Here is an 18377-nt window from a genome sequence, read left to right as displayed (position 1 = left end):
TGAGCGAAGGTTTCGGCCACAAGCAGAGGGAAGACCAGGGTAGCATCAGCATACACCTTGACTGGCTGTGCATCCATCCGGATCTTGCCCCAAGAGACAGCTTCATCTGGCCGGGCACCTGAATCCGAGCCATCAAACTCCTGGGCCGTGTTGATATAGACGGCATAGTCGGCCCCATTCCTCATGAGGTTAGCGTTGGCAATGTGGTGCTTGACCATGCCTCCACCCAGGATGATCATCCCAGAGCACTTGGCAAAGATGGCCTGCATGTTGATGAACCGCAGGTCCTCAACGATGTCGAGGACCAAGCCAGGATTCTTGTAGGAATGGAAGAAGCTCCTGTCGTCCAAGGAGCCATCCGTGAGTGCAGGGCTCAGCAACAGGAATATTGTTCTTCTGGGCCCAATAATACACTGACTCTGGGTTGTTGATCTCCTTGCCAAGCCTGGCAATCATCTTGGAAGGTGTCCACTCGACATGCTTGGTGTTCTGCTCCAGCACCATCTGGTCCAGAATGGGCATCAGCCAGTCCTCAAACTTGCAGTAATTGTCATTGGGCACCAGCAGGTTCCCTATCCTGTTAATCCCATTCTCCCAGAGCTCCTTCCCCTTGAGGCTGAACTCCCCAAGGTATGTGGGTGCCAAGCACTTGATGAAGTCTTCCTCTACACCTCCAGCAGTGGTCACCAATACGTCCACCATATTGTGCTGCACGAGGTAGCGAATGGTCTCCCGGAGGCCGGAACTGATGAGGTTGGATGTGTAGCCTAGGAAAATAGTGCAGCCCGTGAGTGGCCGGCTGCTCTGTGTCAGGTCTGCGTGGTGGTCTTCATCCTCTGCTAGCGGCTCCAGTTTCTTCTCAATCATGGCGTTGACTTGCTGCACCGCCCGCCCAAAGTTGGTGGCCTGGAAGCCCGTGGTACCAAAGGCCTCCAGAAGTGCGCGGTAATCCACCCCAGGGCTGAAGTCGTAACCCCGAACCTGGGCGCTCTCCAGCGGCAACTCGGAGCTGTGCTTGAGCACCGAGGCCAGTGCTACAGCGGGTGCAGCCCCCTGCGAGTTACCGGGAGAGGCCCCCTGCAACGCTCTCTCCGTGGCCCCCTCCATGCGCCGGTGTTTGGGCGCTCAGGTCGCAGCCACGAGGGTCGGGGCCACGGCAGCCCCGGAACCGCTGAACCCCGACACGCGGGCCTATGCCGGAGCACAGGAAGAGAGACTCCGCTCTTGGTTTTTAAGATCATCTGGGCTCTTATTTTAAGATGCACCAAGATAGCAAAAAACATACTGCCAAACTATGACATGTTCAGAAAATCTTTCCTATTCAACAGAATGTTAAATAAGTGAGAGAGAAATGTATTTCACACAATTGATGAAGTACACATAGATCTTAACTCACTCTGGACTGCATAATGCTTTGACTTCTATTTCTAGTTTTCTGGGGCTTTGGGGGGGGGGGGACAGGGTTTCATGCATAGCCTAGGCTGACCTCAAACTCAAGGTCCTCCTGCCTCAGACTACCAGTGCCAGGGGCTGGAATCACTAAGTGTACCACCACTCAGAGCTTTTCTGTTTTCCTTTTTTCTTTTTAAAAATTTTATTTTTAAGTTTATGTCCACATATGTGCAGGTGCCTACTGAGGCCAGTAGAAGGTGTAAGAGCCTTTGGAACTGGAGTTACAGGCATTTGTGAGCTACCTTATATGGATGCTGGGAACCAAACCCAGGTCCTCTGCAGGAGCAGCAAGTGCTTTTAACCACTGAGCTGTCTCTCCAGACCCAGTTTTCTTCTTAAGGGGCATTGATAACTTGTCAAGTCTTGAAAGGTGGATGGCCATATTTTGGTGTGTTTTAATAGAAAATATAGATCTTTGTGAAAGTGTTGAACTTCCCAGGAATGGAAATTTTCAAGTGGCTCTCAGATCACCATGATCAGCATTACCTGGAAACGTTGGGCCTGCACCTGTCAGACCTAGCCGACCTGCTCTCTCCACGTGATTCTGATTCTCACTGAAGCCCGAGAACCACTCATCTAAGAGCTGTTACCTGGTCACTTGGTTCCTAAAGTGAAGTAAAAAAAAAAAAAAAAGAGAGAGAGAAACTTAGAAGAAACTGTATTTTTTAAAGATTTATTTTATTTTTAATAATGTGTGTATATGTGCACATGCCGGTGGAGGCTGGAAGAGGGTGTTGGATCCCCTGAAGCTGGAGTTGCAGCCAGTTGTGAGCTACCAGATCTGGGTGTTGGGAACAGAACTCCAGTCCTCTGCAAGAATAGCAAGCGCTTTTAAATAACTTGCAAGCCAGTTCTCCATTCCCATGTATTTCTTTTATAGTATTTCCCTAGGGCTCTTCATAACATTTATCCTCTATGTCATTTTCTTTACATTTTGGTCTTGTGCATGTATGTACCGGTACAGTTTTCGAGGCAGGATCTCTCTAGATAGCTTTGGCTGACCTGGAACTCCCTATGCTGGCTAGGCTGTTGTCGATTTGCCCACATCTTCCTGCTTCCGTGCTGGGATTGCTGAGTTCCCACCATACCTGGCTCACAGTTAAGCCTTTGTAGAGCTATTTTCTTGACAAAATTACAAGAAAATGTTTTACTGGCTCAAGTCTTTGTTTTCATAAATCAGCTGGCTTAGAGCCAAGTGGTGCACTGTGGAGGCAGCATGAAAATTCTTCCAGCTCTTAAATGTTTTAGGGTTGGTCAGATTAAGAAAACAATAATTTCTTTGATATTTTTTGCCCTTTCATTCCATATTTCCCATAGGTTACGAGTACTTGATTTTGGTGTCCCTAATAAAACTGTGCATGTTTTCTAAATAATTTAACTGAAATTAGGGCTAAAAAAAGAAACATGTTTTTGACTATTGCATAAATAAACGTGATTTTTTTTTTTTTTTTTTTGCCAGTTCAGAATTAGGTGACTGTAACAAACTTGAAATAAAGCCTTGAGGTAAAATTGAATAAAACTTTTTTTTTTTTTTCTGAGGCAAGAGTCTGGGTAATGTAGTATAGGCTGGTCTCAGATTTGAGCTTCTGCCTCAGCCTCGTTGGCTTAAAACTTTTTAAAATTTATCTTATGTGTATAAGTGTATTGCCTGCATGTGTGTAAGTGCTCCCGTGTCATGCCAATGCCCAGGGAGGTCAGAAGAAGGTGTCAGATTCCCTTGGAACTGGAGTTATGGATGGTTGTCAGCACCATGTGGATGCTGAGAATCGAACCCGGGTCCTCTATAAGAGCAAAATCAGTGCTCTTAACCACCAAGCCATCGCTCTGTCCCAAAACTTTTTTTTTTTCAAAAAAAGGAAAGCCTGATTTTATTTGACAATTTGGCAGGAAACTTAGTTTTACTTGATTTTTGGAGCTTTGCCTTGAATATACAGAATTCAAATTATTTCTTAACTAGTGGTTTTTAATTTCTGTGAACAAGGAATATTTCATGATAGCACAGATCAATTAAAAATATTTTTTCCTTTCTATTTATTAGTCATAACTATTACCTAGGTGAACCTAGTGTTAACTCAGGAACATTTATCAGTGTGTTCAAATTTAGACTGTTTTAAGGACAAAATCTGTTTTTTGTTGTTTATTTGAGACAGGGTCTTCTTGTAGTCGCAGCTTGCCTGACACAATGTAGATCAAGCGGGCCTCAGTCTCACAAAGATCTCCCTGCCTCTGCTTCCTGAGTGCTGGAATTACATATATGTGCCCCACACCTACCTGGCTAATTTTACTTTTCTTAATTGTGTATGTGGGGTGGGGTGCGGGTTATGTGCAGGTACTCACAGAGGCCAGAAGAGAGCATCAGATCCATCACAGACAACTGTGAGTCACCCAGTATGAACCGAACTTAGGTCTTCTGCAAGAGAAATACTCCTAACTGCTGAGCTGTTTCCCGCTCCAAAGGGAGATTATTAAAATTTTATTAAGTGATACAGTTGTTGATGCAGTTTGGTTAATTCATCTAACTTTAAAGGTGGCTTTTAGGAATGTGATGTGAATGAAAAAAAAAATACTTAGGATTTCAGGTGCTTAGTAAACACAATAGTGGTGACTCATATCTTTGGGAGAATCTTTTTCAAAGCCAGTAATTGGGACTTTCTTCCCTTTTACCTTTTAGGAGGAAGTAAACATCCCTAACAGGAGGGTTCTGGTTACGGGTGCCACTGGGCTTCTTGGCAGAGCGGTGTATAAAGAATTTCAGCAAAATAATTGGCATGCCATTGGCTGTGGCTTTCGAAGAGCAAGACCAAAGTTTGAACAGGTCAATCTACTGGATTTGGAAGCAGTTCATCACCTCATTCATGATTTTCAGGTATGGGTTCATCTACTTAAGCTATACATGTTCTGTTGAGAATTGTCTGGATCATACAGAGAATGTACTTGTTAAGGAAGTTATTGTACTTGAAAGCAGTAACATATTAAGCAGCAACAACATAGACTGCATTTTTGTTTTCATGGTACAAGGGATGGATCCGGGGCTTCCTGCATGCTGGGCACCTAGGGTTCTGGCACAGAGCTATATCCCTGTTCCTTCCTTTCCCTGTCCCACAATGTCTTTTAACATGGCAAAACTTGTTTCTATGTAGTGCTTTCTAATAGTACTTGCTATACAAATGTTTTGGGGATGGTATCTGGAAACTGAAATTATTTCAACTTTAAAACTGAGAAAGTAGGGTTAGAGGGATTTAAATAACTTGTTTGTCATGATCCAAGAAAAGTTAAAAAAATCTAGGTTTTGTTCCACTTGTCATCAAGTTTTAGTTTAGATTCTTTCTAAAAGTATTATTTATCTAAGGTACATCTGTAGTAGAAACACTTAAAGAGCCTTGATTTCAGGCTTTATGCCCAGAGAATGTAACTCAGTAAATCTGATGGGGCCAGGGTGCTTCACGTGAGAAACATCCCAGATTATGCCTCCTTAAGTATTGTTAAGGAGAAAGCTGGGTGTGCGGGCACATCGGTTCCTTACACACGTCACCTCTTGCCTTTCCTCTTGCAGCAAGGTGGCTTTCCTCTCTAGAAGGGCTGCATTCCTCCATCTCAGGGTCTGATACTGAAACAGTTCTTTAAATGTGTCTCTTCCCCTGGAACATGAAGCCCTTGCTTTTCCCATAGTACTTGCTGGTGTCTCATTGTTGCAAACTAAATAGATATTCAAGAGGGCACACAACTTTGTGGATAGTTGATTCTTGTTAAACGATTATTCAGAAAGATTTGAATTTATGAATTTAACTTGGAACTGATATTACTTGCCTTTTGTCATAAATTTATGAAACGTTTTAGCCTGGGGATGTAGCTTTGTGGTCGAACACTTGCCTAGCATGTGTAAGACCTGGAATTTGATAAGTAAAACAAAAAGTCATGTTAATTATGTAAATGGCAACTCTTCTACCACGTTGGGATAGGAACTTTATTTTGATTAGAAATAAGTTAATAGTTGTTTATAGAATTTTTGTCTAGAAGTTAACAACTTGTTCTTTCCTGAGCTTAGGGATATAGCTCAGTGGTCAAATGCTTGCCTAGCATGTACAGCATCCTAGATTTGATCCCCAGCCCTACAAAAAACCCTCCTCAGCAACAACAAAATAAATTGCTCTTTTCAGAGCATGAGCTTATATTTTGAGGAAGTTGGAGCTTTGAGGAGGGAAAAAGGAAGCATGGCAAAAAACGATATTAAAAATTAAATGGTGTATTCTTAATTGAAGGAATGCTGATTTAAGAAACTTTTTTTTTCCCTCTGAATTTACTCTATGAGCCATAATTGTTTTTCTCCAATTTGGGTTAAAACTTAGTGCTTAATTTTCAGCCTCATGTCATAGTACATTGTGCAGCAGAGAGAAGACCAGATGTTGTAGAGAGTCAGCCAGATGCCGCTTCTCAGCTCAACGTCAATGCCTCTGGGAATTTAGCAAAGGAAGCAGGTAATGACGACTCCGGAATCTCCATAAAATGCTACAGCATCACTGGTATTTTATGATAATCTTGAAAGGTGAAAGTTTTGTAGATTTCTTGTGTGGTTTTGTATATCTCACAGAACAAGAGCATTCCAAATTCCAGGAGAAAGTAATGTCGAGGATTTGTCCTTTCTTTTGGTAGCTGCAGTTGGAGCATTTCTCATTTACATTAGCTCGGATTATGTATTTGATGGAACAAGTCCACCTTACACAGAAGAAGACATGCCAAGTCCCCTCAATTTGTATGGGAAAACAAAATTAGAAGGAGAAAAGGCAGTTCTGGAGAATAATTTAGGTAAGATATAGTTTCTTTTGCTCCTGATTATTGTTTTTTTTTAAATTTAAATTTTTATTTCGTGTGTGTGTTTTTCCTGCATGCAAGAGGGCGTCGGATCCCCTGGAACTGGAGTTACATACATGTTAGCGGCCATGTGGGTACTGGGAATTGAACCTGGGTCCTCTGCTAGAACAGTCAGTGCTCCTAATCGCTGAGCCATCTCTCCAGCCCCTATTTGTCTTTGAAGACTGTTTTGTTGTTGTTTTTATAAGAATATGTTCTTAATTAAAAAAAAAAGTCCGGAATGCTGAGGTGATAGTGCCCGCCTGAACTCCAGCACACAGGGAAGCTTGGGCGGGAGGATTGCGTGTTTAAGGCCAGTCTGGGGTCTAAAGAAGTCTTGACTCAAAAAAGTGGGGGGAAGGGACAAGGCATATAAATCATTAGAAATGAGAGGTTATTGGCTGGTGAGATGGCTCAGTAGGTAAAAGTGCTTGCCACCTAGCCTGCCAACCTGAGTTCAGTCCCCAAGACCTGCATGGCGGAAGGAGAGAACCGGCTCTTGTCGGTTGTTCCCTGACCTGCACATGTGCACCCCTGACATACAAATAAATGATAGGTTTTTAAAGAAGAAATTAGAGAATGTAGCTACTGCAAAGGAAAAACGAGCATTTGGCAATTCTAAAGAATAGCTACTTTGTGAATCCTAGGCTTGCTCCAGTAAAGTGCTCATTTTATAACATTTGAAATGGCTGGGCAGTATCGTTTCTTTTGGGTTGAAGTTTTCTGTTAGAATGAGGTTTCTATTACATGAGTTTTCTTTTTTCCTATATTGTGTATTTAGGTATACATACATATTGGCATATATAAGGAGCATAACTTTGGAAAAAAATTAAAAAGATTTAAAGCTAGAAGAATGAAATCTCCTATGTGCCAACTCCTCAGACAGGCATGAAATGTTTCTTACAGGAGGTATTTTTGTGCATTTAAGAAAAAAAAAAAAAACCTGCATTTTGTTTTTTAATGTGTTTTTCTTCTGCATCGTCGCGTGACCATACACGTGGCAGTGGCTCTGATGAGCTGCTGCTTGTCGGTGGCAGCATCACGCTGAGCTTAATGATTCCTGTGCTAGGACTGATGCTGACAGCCATGCTGTACCTCCAGAAGCAGCCCCTGGGGTCTGAGTCCCTAGTCAGGAGCATGTAATTTATCAAGGGTTTTTTTTTTTTTTTTTTTTTTTTTTTTTTTTTTTTACTGGAAATTATCCTCCGATCCTGGGTGGGGGGGCCCATGCCTTTACTCCCAGCACTTGGGAGGCAGAGGCAGGAGGATCTCTGTGAGTTCAAGGCCAGTCTGGTCTACATAGTGAGTTCCAGGCCAGCTAGGGCTACAGGGAAATGCTGTCTCATAAAAACTCCTCAGGTGAGGGTGTAGCTTAGTGGTAGAGTGCTTCCTGAGTGTACATAAGGCCGAGTGTTCTTTCCAGCACTTCCAAACTAATTAAACTGACTAATTAAATAAATAAAGAAAACTGCAAAAATCCTCCTAGACTCCCTTCCTCTCTTAGTCTGTTTCACACTGCTGTAACGGAATGTACACAGGGTGTCATCCCAAAGAACTGAATTTCTTTCCCATCATTCTGGAAGCTGGGAAGTCAAAGATCCAAGTGCCAGTCCTCGCAGAGCAGAAGAGTCGGCCTGGACTGAGCCTCCTCAAGCTCTTTCCTCATGTCATTCATCACTTGAGGGGAAGCTCAGCACTGATGTAGCAACCCCTATCGAACATATAGCCCATTGTCCCACTTGTCCCTAAATCTTAATACTATTGTTTTTAAAATTTGGATTCTAGTCAGTATTCATTTTATTTGTCACGAGAGGCTTTATTTTTAATGATCACGATGCACAAATTAGATAGAAAAATACTCCTTGACAGTAAATACTTAAAAATATTCACGTTTACCTTTAAGTTGATGTGATTATAGTTACTCTGTGGGTTTTTGTTTCCCTTTCTTTTTTCTTTTCTCTTGGGATTGAGCTCAGTAGGCAAATATTTTACTACTGAGCTACATCCCCTTCCTGGTATATATTTTTATTAAAAGGCAGGATTGCTCGTTTGATGTGGGAAAGCACACACTTTCTCTTTACATTCACACTTGGGAAAGAACAGCTGTGACATCTCTACGTGTGCTCATCTCTAGGAGCTGCTGTTTTGAGAATTCCTCTTCTGTATGGGGAAGTTGAGAAGCTGGAGGAAAGTGCTGTGACCGTCATGTTCGACAAGGTACAGTTCAGCAACAAGTCGGCCAACATGGACCACTGGCAGCAGAGGTTTCCCACACACGTCAAAGACGTTGCCAGTGTGTGCCGACAGCTGGCAGAGAAGAGGATGCTGGTGAGGCTTGGCAGGGTTGGGTTCTGACTTCCGTTGACCTGCTTGAAATCCATACGGATACATGGAGTACTACAGACTGACAGTTAATAGCACTTTTTGAGCTAGGAATCCAAACAAAAGCAGTTTATACATAGTAAGGCTATACTGAGGAAGAATGAGAATATGCCAGGCATGGTGACACATGGACCTGTAATCTTAGCAATTAAGAGAAAGAGGCAAGAAGATTTCTGTGAGTTCAATACCAGCCTGGGCTGAGTAGTAATACCCTGTCCCCAAACAAAAGCTGAAAATTTCTTTTTTGGTCTTTTTGAGACGGGGTCTCCCTGTAGCCCCAGCTGTCCTGGAACTCACTTTGTAGACCAAGCAGACCTTGAACTCCCAGATATCCGCCGGCCTCTGCCCCCCGAGTTCTGGGACTAAAGGTGTGCACCACCATGCCCAGCTCAAAAGTTGAAATATTATACTGTGTTTTATTTCTTGCATACTATAGTTCCCATTTTTTTTTTAATTGATCTGTAGGTAACAAAAAAAATCACTTATGTTTTAAGAGGCTTCTCTAACAAGAGAAGCTATTTAAGTTACATATAATGATAAAAATCTGATAGAAGGGCTGGAGAGATGACTCAGCAGATAAGAGCACTGACTGCTCTTGCAGAGGACCTGGGTTCAATTGCCAGCACCCACCTGGCAGCTAAAAACCATCTGTAACTGCAGTTCCAGGGGATCCGATGCCACCTTCTGACCTCCTTAGGTGTTGCGCAACACGGGTACACTTACACAGATGCAGGAAATACATTTATACACATAAAATAAAAATAAATATTTAAAAAATAATCTGAGTAGGAATTTACTTTTCTTTTAGGGAGTTCTTTTTAGATGCTTGAGTAGGAATTAATTTTAAACATTTGGGAAAGTTGGCACTGAAAGAACATCTGTAAGAAGTTTAGGAACTGATATAGAGTATTATATATAAAACTTACACTTAAGGGGATTAGTATAATGGGGATTTAGCTCAGTGGTAGAGTACTTGCCTCACAAGTACAAGGCCCTGGGTTTGGTCCTTACCTCTGGAAAAACAAGACAAAGTCTCTCTCTCTCTCTCTCTCTCTCTCTCTCTCTCTCTCTCTCTCACACACACACACACACACACGCACGCACACGAAAAAAAGGAAAAAAATGATATTTACATATGGGAGAAATAATGGGGCACACAAGAGAAGGGGTTTAGGGGAGGACTTGGCAGGTAAGAGCTCCTGCTGCGTAAGCGTGAGGGTCTGAGTTCACACATCCAGAGCCCACTTACAAGCATCTGTACTCAATGCACCCCTAGTGGCATATGGGAGTGAGAGACAGGAGAATTGCCAGAAAATCATTGGCCAGCCAACAAAGAACCCCTGTCTGAAACAAGGTGCATGGGAAGGACCAACATCAGAAGTTATCCTCCGACCTCCTCACAAGTTCTGTGGCATATGGAGCCATATTCACACACATAGGAATGTTGCACGTAAGCACATGCAAAGTTAATTCCGCTACATAAGGACCTTTTGAAGAAAAAAATCTCAGTAAGCAACATTGAATATTAATATTATATCATGACAGTGTTTCAGAATGTTTAACCAGTAAGTTCACTCACTGTGTAGACCAGGCTGGCCTGGAACTCAAAAGAGATCTGCCTGCCTCTGCCTCCCAAGTGCAGGGATTAAACACATGTGCCACCATGTGTGGCTGTTTTACTTTTTGAGAGAGGGCCTGCTTCTGTCCTCCATGTTGCCTTTGAATTCTTACGTGTAGCTCAGTCTCCTTTTTCTTCACCGTTACCTTCTTTGGTAGGATCGGTAGGATTCCAGGTGTGTGTCATATGCCTGTCTCCTTTATTTTGGAATGCTTTTACAGCTTGGCTTGATGGTGCACACCTGCAATTCAGGCACTTGAGAGACAGAGGCAGGAAAATCATTATGAGTTCCAGGCTAGCTCAGTCTACATAGTGGCTTCTAGGCCAAGCTAGGGCAACATAACAAAACCCTACCTCATATAAATAAAACAAACAAACAAAAAACCCATGAGGCTGTGGATGTAACTCAGTTGGTAGGATGCTTGCCTAACATACACAAGGCCTGTGTTTAGTACTAGCACTCTGTAAACTAGGCATGGTGGTGCCTGCCTAGCCCTGTACTTTTGATTTTAGCTTCTTAGGATAAATGAAAATGTTCATTAAATGGGACTGTGTCTCTATAAAAGTCTGATCACTTTTATGGCTCCCACTACTTGAATAAAATTGGAGCCATCTTTATTTTTATTTCAAAGAATTCTTAAGGCTAAATTTTAGAAATTGTTTTTTATATGGGAATATTTCTGGGCATTCGATTTTAGATGTTTTGTAGGGACAAGGAAGTTTTCATTTTGGTTTGTGAATCTTTTGGGGGTTTTTTGGTCTTTTTTGAGACAGGGTCTCCCTGTAGCTCCAGCTGTCCTGGAACTCGCTATGTAGACCAGGCCGAGATCCACCTGCCTCTGCCTCCTGAGTGCTGAGATTAAAGGTGTGCACCACCACGCCCGGCTTAGTTTGTGAATCTTTAAAATGAGCTTTCTTGTCAAAATCTTACCATTCTATGGAACTAAAAAAAAAATAATCTGATATATTTTTTTTTTCTTTCTTTCTCTCTTTATTGTTAGGATCCATCCATTAAGGGAACCTTTCACTGGTCTGGCAATGAACAGATGACCAAGTACGAAATGGCGTGTGCGATTGCAGATGCCTTCAACCTTCCCAGCAGTCACTTAAGACCTGTAAGTCTGTTTGACACCTCCTGGATTTTTAATGCATGTGTGCTATTGATAACTTTTCTTTTTAAATAACTCTTTTATGTTGGATAATCATTTTTCAGTAGTAACTGAAGTGAACTTGGCCTTGGATCTTGGCAGTATCTGGTGGTAAATTATCTGTAATAGAAGTCCCTGCATACTGTGAAATTTGCAGAGAAAGTACAGCGTTGCACTACATGGCATAGCCTGCCGCCAAACGGACAGCCTGGGTTCAGTTCCTAGGACCCATGTGGTGGAAGGAGAGAACATACTCCCACGCCATCTTCTGAGCTCCACGCACACTCGCCTTGACGAGCATGTATGCACAAGTGTGCACACACAAAACTAAAAAGATAGAAAAAGAATACTGTCTAGATGGTAGCATGTTAGTTTTCTAGGAATGATAAAATCTGGTTTTTTGCACTAAGGGAAAGATGAAATAAAGAGTATCAAGCTTTAGGATGTCAGCTTTCATTTACTCGTGATTTGGTTTTGTTTTTCTTTCAAGATTACTGACAGCCCAGTCATAGGAGCACAACGCCCCAAAAATGCTCAGCTTGACTGTTCCAAATTGGAGACCTTGGGCATTGGCCAGCGGACACCGTTTCGAATTGGAATCAAGGAATCACTCTGGCCTTTCCTCATTGACAAGAGATGGAGGCAAACCGTCTTTCATTAGTTTGTGTTGTGTGTGTTTTTTAATGAGAAGTATAGTACATGCACTTTTTCAAGAATAAAGGAACTAGTTTTGTATGAGTACTCCTTAATTGTGACTCACGATATTTGAGGTGAACGATGCTCTTGCACTAGGGGGATTGTGTGAACAAAGGGTGGTGATGCCTTGTTTGCAGTCATCATTTTTCTGTTGATCATTTTGTTCTGACTTGCCTTGCAGCTCAAGTAATGTATGATGATTCCTAATGTCCAAAAGCCAGTATGAAACAGATCTGTTGTAGACTTATTTTGGAGGCAATGCATTGTCTGATCCTTTATTGTCTGTGTTTTTTTTTGTTTGTTTGTTTCTTTCAGCTGTTGACGTGTAGGCCGATTGTTTTAACATGTGTGGAGTCATATGAAAATCATCAATGTTCATTATTTGCTTTGCTTGAGCCCAGATCAAAATGCTTAAAGAAAGAAACTTTATTTTTGCAACTTCAGTATGATTTTTATGCTTGATTCTTCAGCGTGTTTTATATATATATATATATATATATATCAGAACTGTACTGCCTGGCGCTTCCTTCCTAGCACTGTGTGGCAAACACTTTGAGAGAGTGTGTGTATGTGTATTTTTTTAATATAAATACATAACTGTCTCTTTCACTCCATGTCACAAAGTGATATTTCATACATGTGGTTACAGTAATGAGCCTTGTAAGTCTTTGTTGACCACCCTGAATAATAAATACATATTGCTGGCATGTAACTCTGGTTTTCTTGTGCTTGCTTCCCTTTTAGAATGAAAGAGCTCTAAACTGATTCTTTTCTTTTCTTTTTAAAATTACATTCCTTTCTCAATATCTGTTATGTGCAAAAATACTTGAACAAACACATTGTGTAAAGTACAAGTAAGTGGACCTTGATGATCCCACCACTTGAGATCTAGAAGCTTCTACTTGTACCAACTATTAGACATAACTCCATAATCTTGCTCTGTTTTATACTTAGAAGGATGTGGAGTCAGGGTGTCTCATCTGAACTGTGTCATTTTAATTTCGGCCTCAACGGTCTCTCGGGTCCTTAATTACAGATTGTGTTGACTTGGGTGTTTTGCCTTTTTCTATTCAGCAGTTACTGCAGATATTCTGATATCATTTGGGGGAGTATTTCTCAGGGTAAGGTGCTGTTTCCTAATTAGAGATAAAATATTTTCTAACTTTTTAAAGTTTATCTAGAATTTGAGGATTAGAGTGGATCAGATTTGGGAAATTTGGTTCGATCAGCAGTCCCCAGACCACATTATGTTTTGGAATGAACAGAGAAAAACTTAGGTTTATTATTATTTGTGTGTGTGTGTTTGTATATATCTGTGTACATGTGTGCAGGTATCCATGGATGCCAGAGGTGTCAGAGCCTCTGGAACTTGAGTTACAGGTGGTTATGAGCCACCATGTGGGTGTTGGGAACAAAACTCTGGCTCATAACCACTGAATTATCTCCCTAGCCCCAGGAAAAATTTTTGATACTGTTTTAACCCTGGGCTGGCCCACGGAAATAATGGAGAAGTTGAGACAATGCTAGCTGGGCATGATGGTACATGTCTTTTTCCAGCACTCCAGAGGCCTAGGCAGGAGGACTACTGTGAGTTCAAGGCAGCCTGGGCTGCACACCAAGGATCTATCTCAGAAAAACAAAAGTGAAGGTGAGCCCTGCTGATGTATTGCGATCCATCTGGGTGCTGCCAAGGCAACCAGCGTGGCTGTTGCATTTGACTACCACTTAATTTAAAACACATTTTTTTTTTCCAATTACTGCATTTCATATAGTACACAGTTAAAAATTTGGGGCATGGACTGCTGTACTGCTGTTTTCTCTAGCCGTTTTACATCTAGACAGCAGTGTAAATAGTTGCTTGCATGTGTTTCTAGGACTTTGCCTATATAGAAGATGGCATGTGTGCTTTCCTCGCTCCACCCTTTGTTTACAGAGTGCACAGTGCACATTTTTTAGTTTTTGAGTTTGACTTGCTGTGTAACCCAGGCCAATCTCAAACTTAACAATCCACCTGCATTACCCTCCCTAATGCTGGGATTACTGGTGTGTCACAGCAATGAGAAAGTACACACGTATCCTGTGACTCAAGGACCCCCCCACTATTGTCCTGCTTCCTAAAAATATCCCACCTCAGAATAGTGCCACCTTGTGGTCAGAAGCTTCAGCATACTGCATTTGGGGAATAATTAACATCTAAACTACAACAGCAAGGTATTTGTGCTTTCTGAGTTTCTAGTCCTGTGAGGGTTAAATGGAAGGACTATCATCTTGTCTCACAAGTCTTGGAGAAAGAGCTGGGACACAGGTATTTGCAGGTAGCTTGGGCTTATTAAGCGATTTTGGGTGAGATGTGTGCTTATCACCACTGATTTTACCTTCCTTCAGTTTTAGCCATGACAGTATATAATATAACCACCAGCGTTTTTATTTTTGTGTGTGATTTGAACATTTCCTGAAAAAAAGAGGTGTGTTTGGGAATAGGAGACTGGAGAGATGGCTCAGTAGTTGAGAGCACTTCTTGCACCTGAAAGGGATCTGAGTTCAGTTCCCAGCACCCACAGTGGGTGGCTCACAACACCCACAGCCTATAACTCCAGTTCTAGGTGATCAAGTGCCTTCTGGCCTCCACAGGAACCTGCACTCACCTGCACGTACCCACACATAGACAACACATCAGAAAATAAAAATCTGAAAAAAATTTTTCCTAGATTTTCTGCCCATGAGCATACTTACATAATTCTGGAAATAAATTTAAGTACATTTTAACAAAGAGGAATTATCTTTGTTATCTTTTTAAAATAGTTTTTTGAGATTTTCGTATGATGTGTTTTGGTCTTATTCAGACCCCCTTACTATCCCCTGCCCGATTTCATGTTCTTTATTATTAGTTTTTTAAAGACCTATCTAGTCTGATTTGGTTTCCAGTGCTTTCAGTGTGGGTCCATCCCAGGGATCCTGGTCAACCTACCCAGCATCACACCCTTAAAGAAACCTAACCTTCCCTCTCCCAGCAGCCATCAGTTACCAATTGTTCTCAGCTAGGGTGGGGGGCTTCTTATCTGCCCCCCAACCCTAGAAATTATTTTTATAGCATGCTTTGCAAAATGACTTCTGAAAGTTCGTGGTTTATTTTTACCCACAAATGTCAAAATACTTGAATCTGAGGTCACATAATTACCTTCTTAAATTGGACTCATTCAAGTTTATTTACTTCAAATGATTTGTATAAAAAGATGGCTATGAAATTGCTCCTCTCTCCTGACAATTGCTTTCCTCTAAGTAGTGGTTACCATGATTCCAGTTTATAACATATGTCTGTAAACTACACAGCACTGAACAAGTTCAATTTTCTGAAGTTATAAATATCCAAAATGTTGTTTTTGTTTGAAATGTACATTTGATACGAAGGTTTCAGAATGTTTTAATGAGATGCTACAGCCTAGTGGGTAGAAGTCTGGCACTTTGACACAGTGAAGGGCTGGAGATGATTGTTTTTTCTCCTGGTTCAGTGTCACCCTTGGGGTTTATGTGCTTTACTCAAAGAGAATTCTCCTGCTTGGGGAAGACCAGTTCTATATGAGACCCTCTCACATTATGAAAGGCTAAATGCTTGACTTACAATCCACTGACTTAACTGTTAATATCCCAAACACCCTCACAAACACCCAGAATAATATATTTTTAGAATATTTTTGTTTTATGTGTATGTGTGTATTGCCTGCATGCATGTAAGTGCACACGTGTTCTGCAGTGCAATGTCCGAGGAGGTCAGAAGAGCGCATCAGATCCGTTAGAACTGGAGTTACAGATGGTTGTTAGCCACCATGTAGGTGCTAGGAATTGAACCCCCCAGGTTCTCTGTGAGAGCAGCCAGTGCTCTTAACCGCCGAGCAGCCTATTACTTCAGCCCCCTAGAATAATTTTTTTTTCAAGAATCGGAGAACATTTCATTAGAATGTGAACACAGGATGCAGTAGCTGTACAGGAGAAAGGAGGGTCTGTGTTACCAAACAGTCATTCTTACCCAATTGGAGCTTAATCTTCCCAGAGAACTCAGACGATTGGGCATTTATCCTTTAACTCCCGTGAATATATTGTTAAAATACTTTTATTAATTCTTTCAGAATTTCACACAATGTATTTTGATCATGTTCATCATCACCATAACCCCACTCCCAGATCCATCCCTATTTCCTACCCACCCAGCTTTGTGTCCTCATTTTTTACAACTCATCGAGCTCAGTTTGTGCTGCCTGTGTATTTTTGATCATCTGGTGGTTCACTGGAGCTTAGTCTACCTACCAGGGGCCAGCCACACCTGTAAAGCAAACTGACTCTGTCCCAGCAACTTATGACTTGACAGTTGCTCCTCAGCTAGGGGTGCATTCCTGCCCGCCTGCCGCACATGTGCTGGGATTTTGTCCGACTTGAGCTGGAGCACTGCTTGTGCCTGCTGCCACATGGCTACGAGTTCACCTGTGCAAACTTCCATGTCATGTCTGGAAAACACTTTCATTGCAGTAATGTTTGACCAAATATCTCCACAGCTCTTGGCCCAGCCAAGTTGTTATACAAAACATCTGCACAGCAAAGGAAGCTATCAGCAGAGGCCACAGCAGGCAGAATGGGAAAAAATCTTCACCGACTTATACATCAGACAATAATAGTTACCAATAAACAAATGGGCCAATGAATTGAATACAACAGTTTTCAGAAAAGAACTACAAATGGCCGACAACTATTCTTAAAACTGTTCAACATCCTGAATCATCAGGGAAATGCAAATTAAAACTTTTAGCTATCTTAACACAGTCAGAATGGCTATTATCAAGAAATCTGATGCATGTTGGAGAGGATGTGGAGAAAGGGGAATGCAAATTAGTACAGCCACTATGGAAAGCAGTTTGGAGGTTCCTCAGAAAAGTAAAAATAGAAAAATAGAGCTACCAAATGACACAGCTGTCTCACTCCTGGGCACATACCCAGAGAACTCTATATCTTACTGTAGAGATATTTGTACCCCTGTGTTTATTGCTGCCCTGTTCACATATAGCAAGGCAATGGGACCAACCTTGTTGCCCACCAACAGATGAATGGATAATGAGAATCTGGTATATTCACACAAGGAATGTTATTCAGCTCTTAAGATGAATATTCAGCTCTAAAGAAAAAAAGTTAAGCAAAACAGATGGATCCAAAATTTAGATTACTAAGTGAGGTTACCCCCCCAAATGCGTATTTTCCTTCATATGTGGTCTATAAGCTATACTGTATACATATACATATTTAAACCTGCACACGTGTGGATATTCTATAATATTTAGAATTGAAAGCAAGAAAGGGTAATTTGTAAAGAAAAGGAGCAGTTTTTGTCTTTTTTTATGGTGGACGGGTGCATTCAAATTTCTGTATAGTGAAGTAGCAGGAATCATTTCTGTTATTCCTGTTATTTTTTTTAATTTAATATTTTTAAAATTTTATGTGTATACATGTATTGCCTTCATGTAGGTAAGTGCACCCGTGTCTGCAATGCCGGTGGAGTTCAGAAGAGGCTGTCGGATCCCCTGGGACTGGAGTTACGGACAGTTGTTAGCTGCCATGTGGGTGCTGGGATTCAAACCTGGGTCATCTGCAAGAACAACCAGTGTTCTTAACCGCTGAGCCATCTCTCCAGCCCCATTCCTGTTACTCTTTTACTTCATGAAATTCCAGTAAGTGTCCCTTTTGGGCAGTGATTGTGAGAATTTGATTCCTTTTTGATTATTTTTGTTTGTGTATGAGTGTTTTGTCTGCATGTATGTAAGGGCACCATATGCATGCAATGCCCATGGAGGCCAGAAGAGAGTGTCAGATCCCATTGTTATCTGCCATGTGGGTGCTGGGAACCAAACACAGGTCCTCTAAAAGAGCAATCAGCTCTTAGCTGCTGAGCCATCTCTCCAACCCCATTTTTTTGTTGTTTTGAGACAAAGTCTCACTATGTAGCTCTGGCTGGCCTGGAACTCTCTATGTAGACCACGCTGGCCTCGAACTCACAGAGATCCACCTGTCTCTGCCTCCCAAGTGCTGGAATGAAAGGACCTGATCAGGTTTCCTTTTTGATTTTACAGTGGGAACTGGACATGACCAGACACTGATTTGTTTGATATGCTAAATGAGATAATACCATTAGTGTTCTTGGTAACTTTTATTTTGTATGTTTCCTAATAAAACAAAAAATTATGGTAAACTAT

General features: G+C 41.6%; 1 protein-coding gene and 1 pseudogene across 5 annotated transcripts in view; one reads left to right on the top strand and one right to left on the bottom strand.

The window, feature by feature from the left end:
- The window catches only part of LOC103747748, a 4713-nt pseudogene extending 3506 nt beyond the window's left edge, over nt 1–1207 (bottom strand). The window contains exon 1 of the transcript XR_607857.2: nt 6–1207. The product of XR_607857.2 is annotated as a deoxyhypusine synthase pseudogene (transcript). The remainder of the gene's footprint in view (nt 1–5) is intronic.
- The window catches only part of Mat2b (methionine adenosyltransferase 2B), a 21224-nt gene extending 8368 nt beyond the window's left edge, over nt 1–12856 (top strand). Inside the window, exons 2-7 of one of the 4 annotated variants that reach the window (XM_008850286.2) lie at nt 4124–4318; nt 5813–5927; nt 6103–6255; nt 8435–8517; nt 11302–11415; nt 11939–12856. In XM_008850286.2, the coding sequence (XP_008848508.1) occupies nt 4124–4318; nt 5813–5927; nt 6103–6255; nt 8435–8517; nt 11302–11415; nt 11939–12109 (831 nt within the window). In that variant the 3' untranslated portion in view covers nt 12110–12856. Of the gene's footprint in view, nt 1–4123; nt 4319–5812; nt 5928–6102; nt 6256–8434; nt 8629–11301; nt 11416–11938 lie in introns of all 4 variants that reach the window. The other 3 variants (XM_008850284.2, XM_008850285.3, XM_029554631.1) reach the window with 3 other exon arrangements.
- The last annotated feature ends 5521 nt before the right edge of the window (nt 12857–18377 follow it).

The sequence above is a fragment of the Nannospalax galili genome, unplaced genomic scaffold (assembly GCF_000622305.1).
Source record: "Nannospalax galili isolate Female #2095 unplaced genomic scaffold, S.galili_v1.0 scaffold3465, whole genome shotgun sequence".
Classification (NCBI taxonomy): Eukaryota; Metazoa; Chordata; class Mammalia; order Rodentia; family Spalacidae; genus Nannospalax; species Nannospalax galili.
This window is presented reverse-complemented; position numbering and strand designations above follow the sequence as displayed.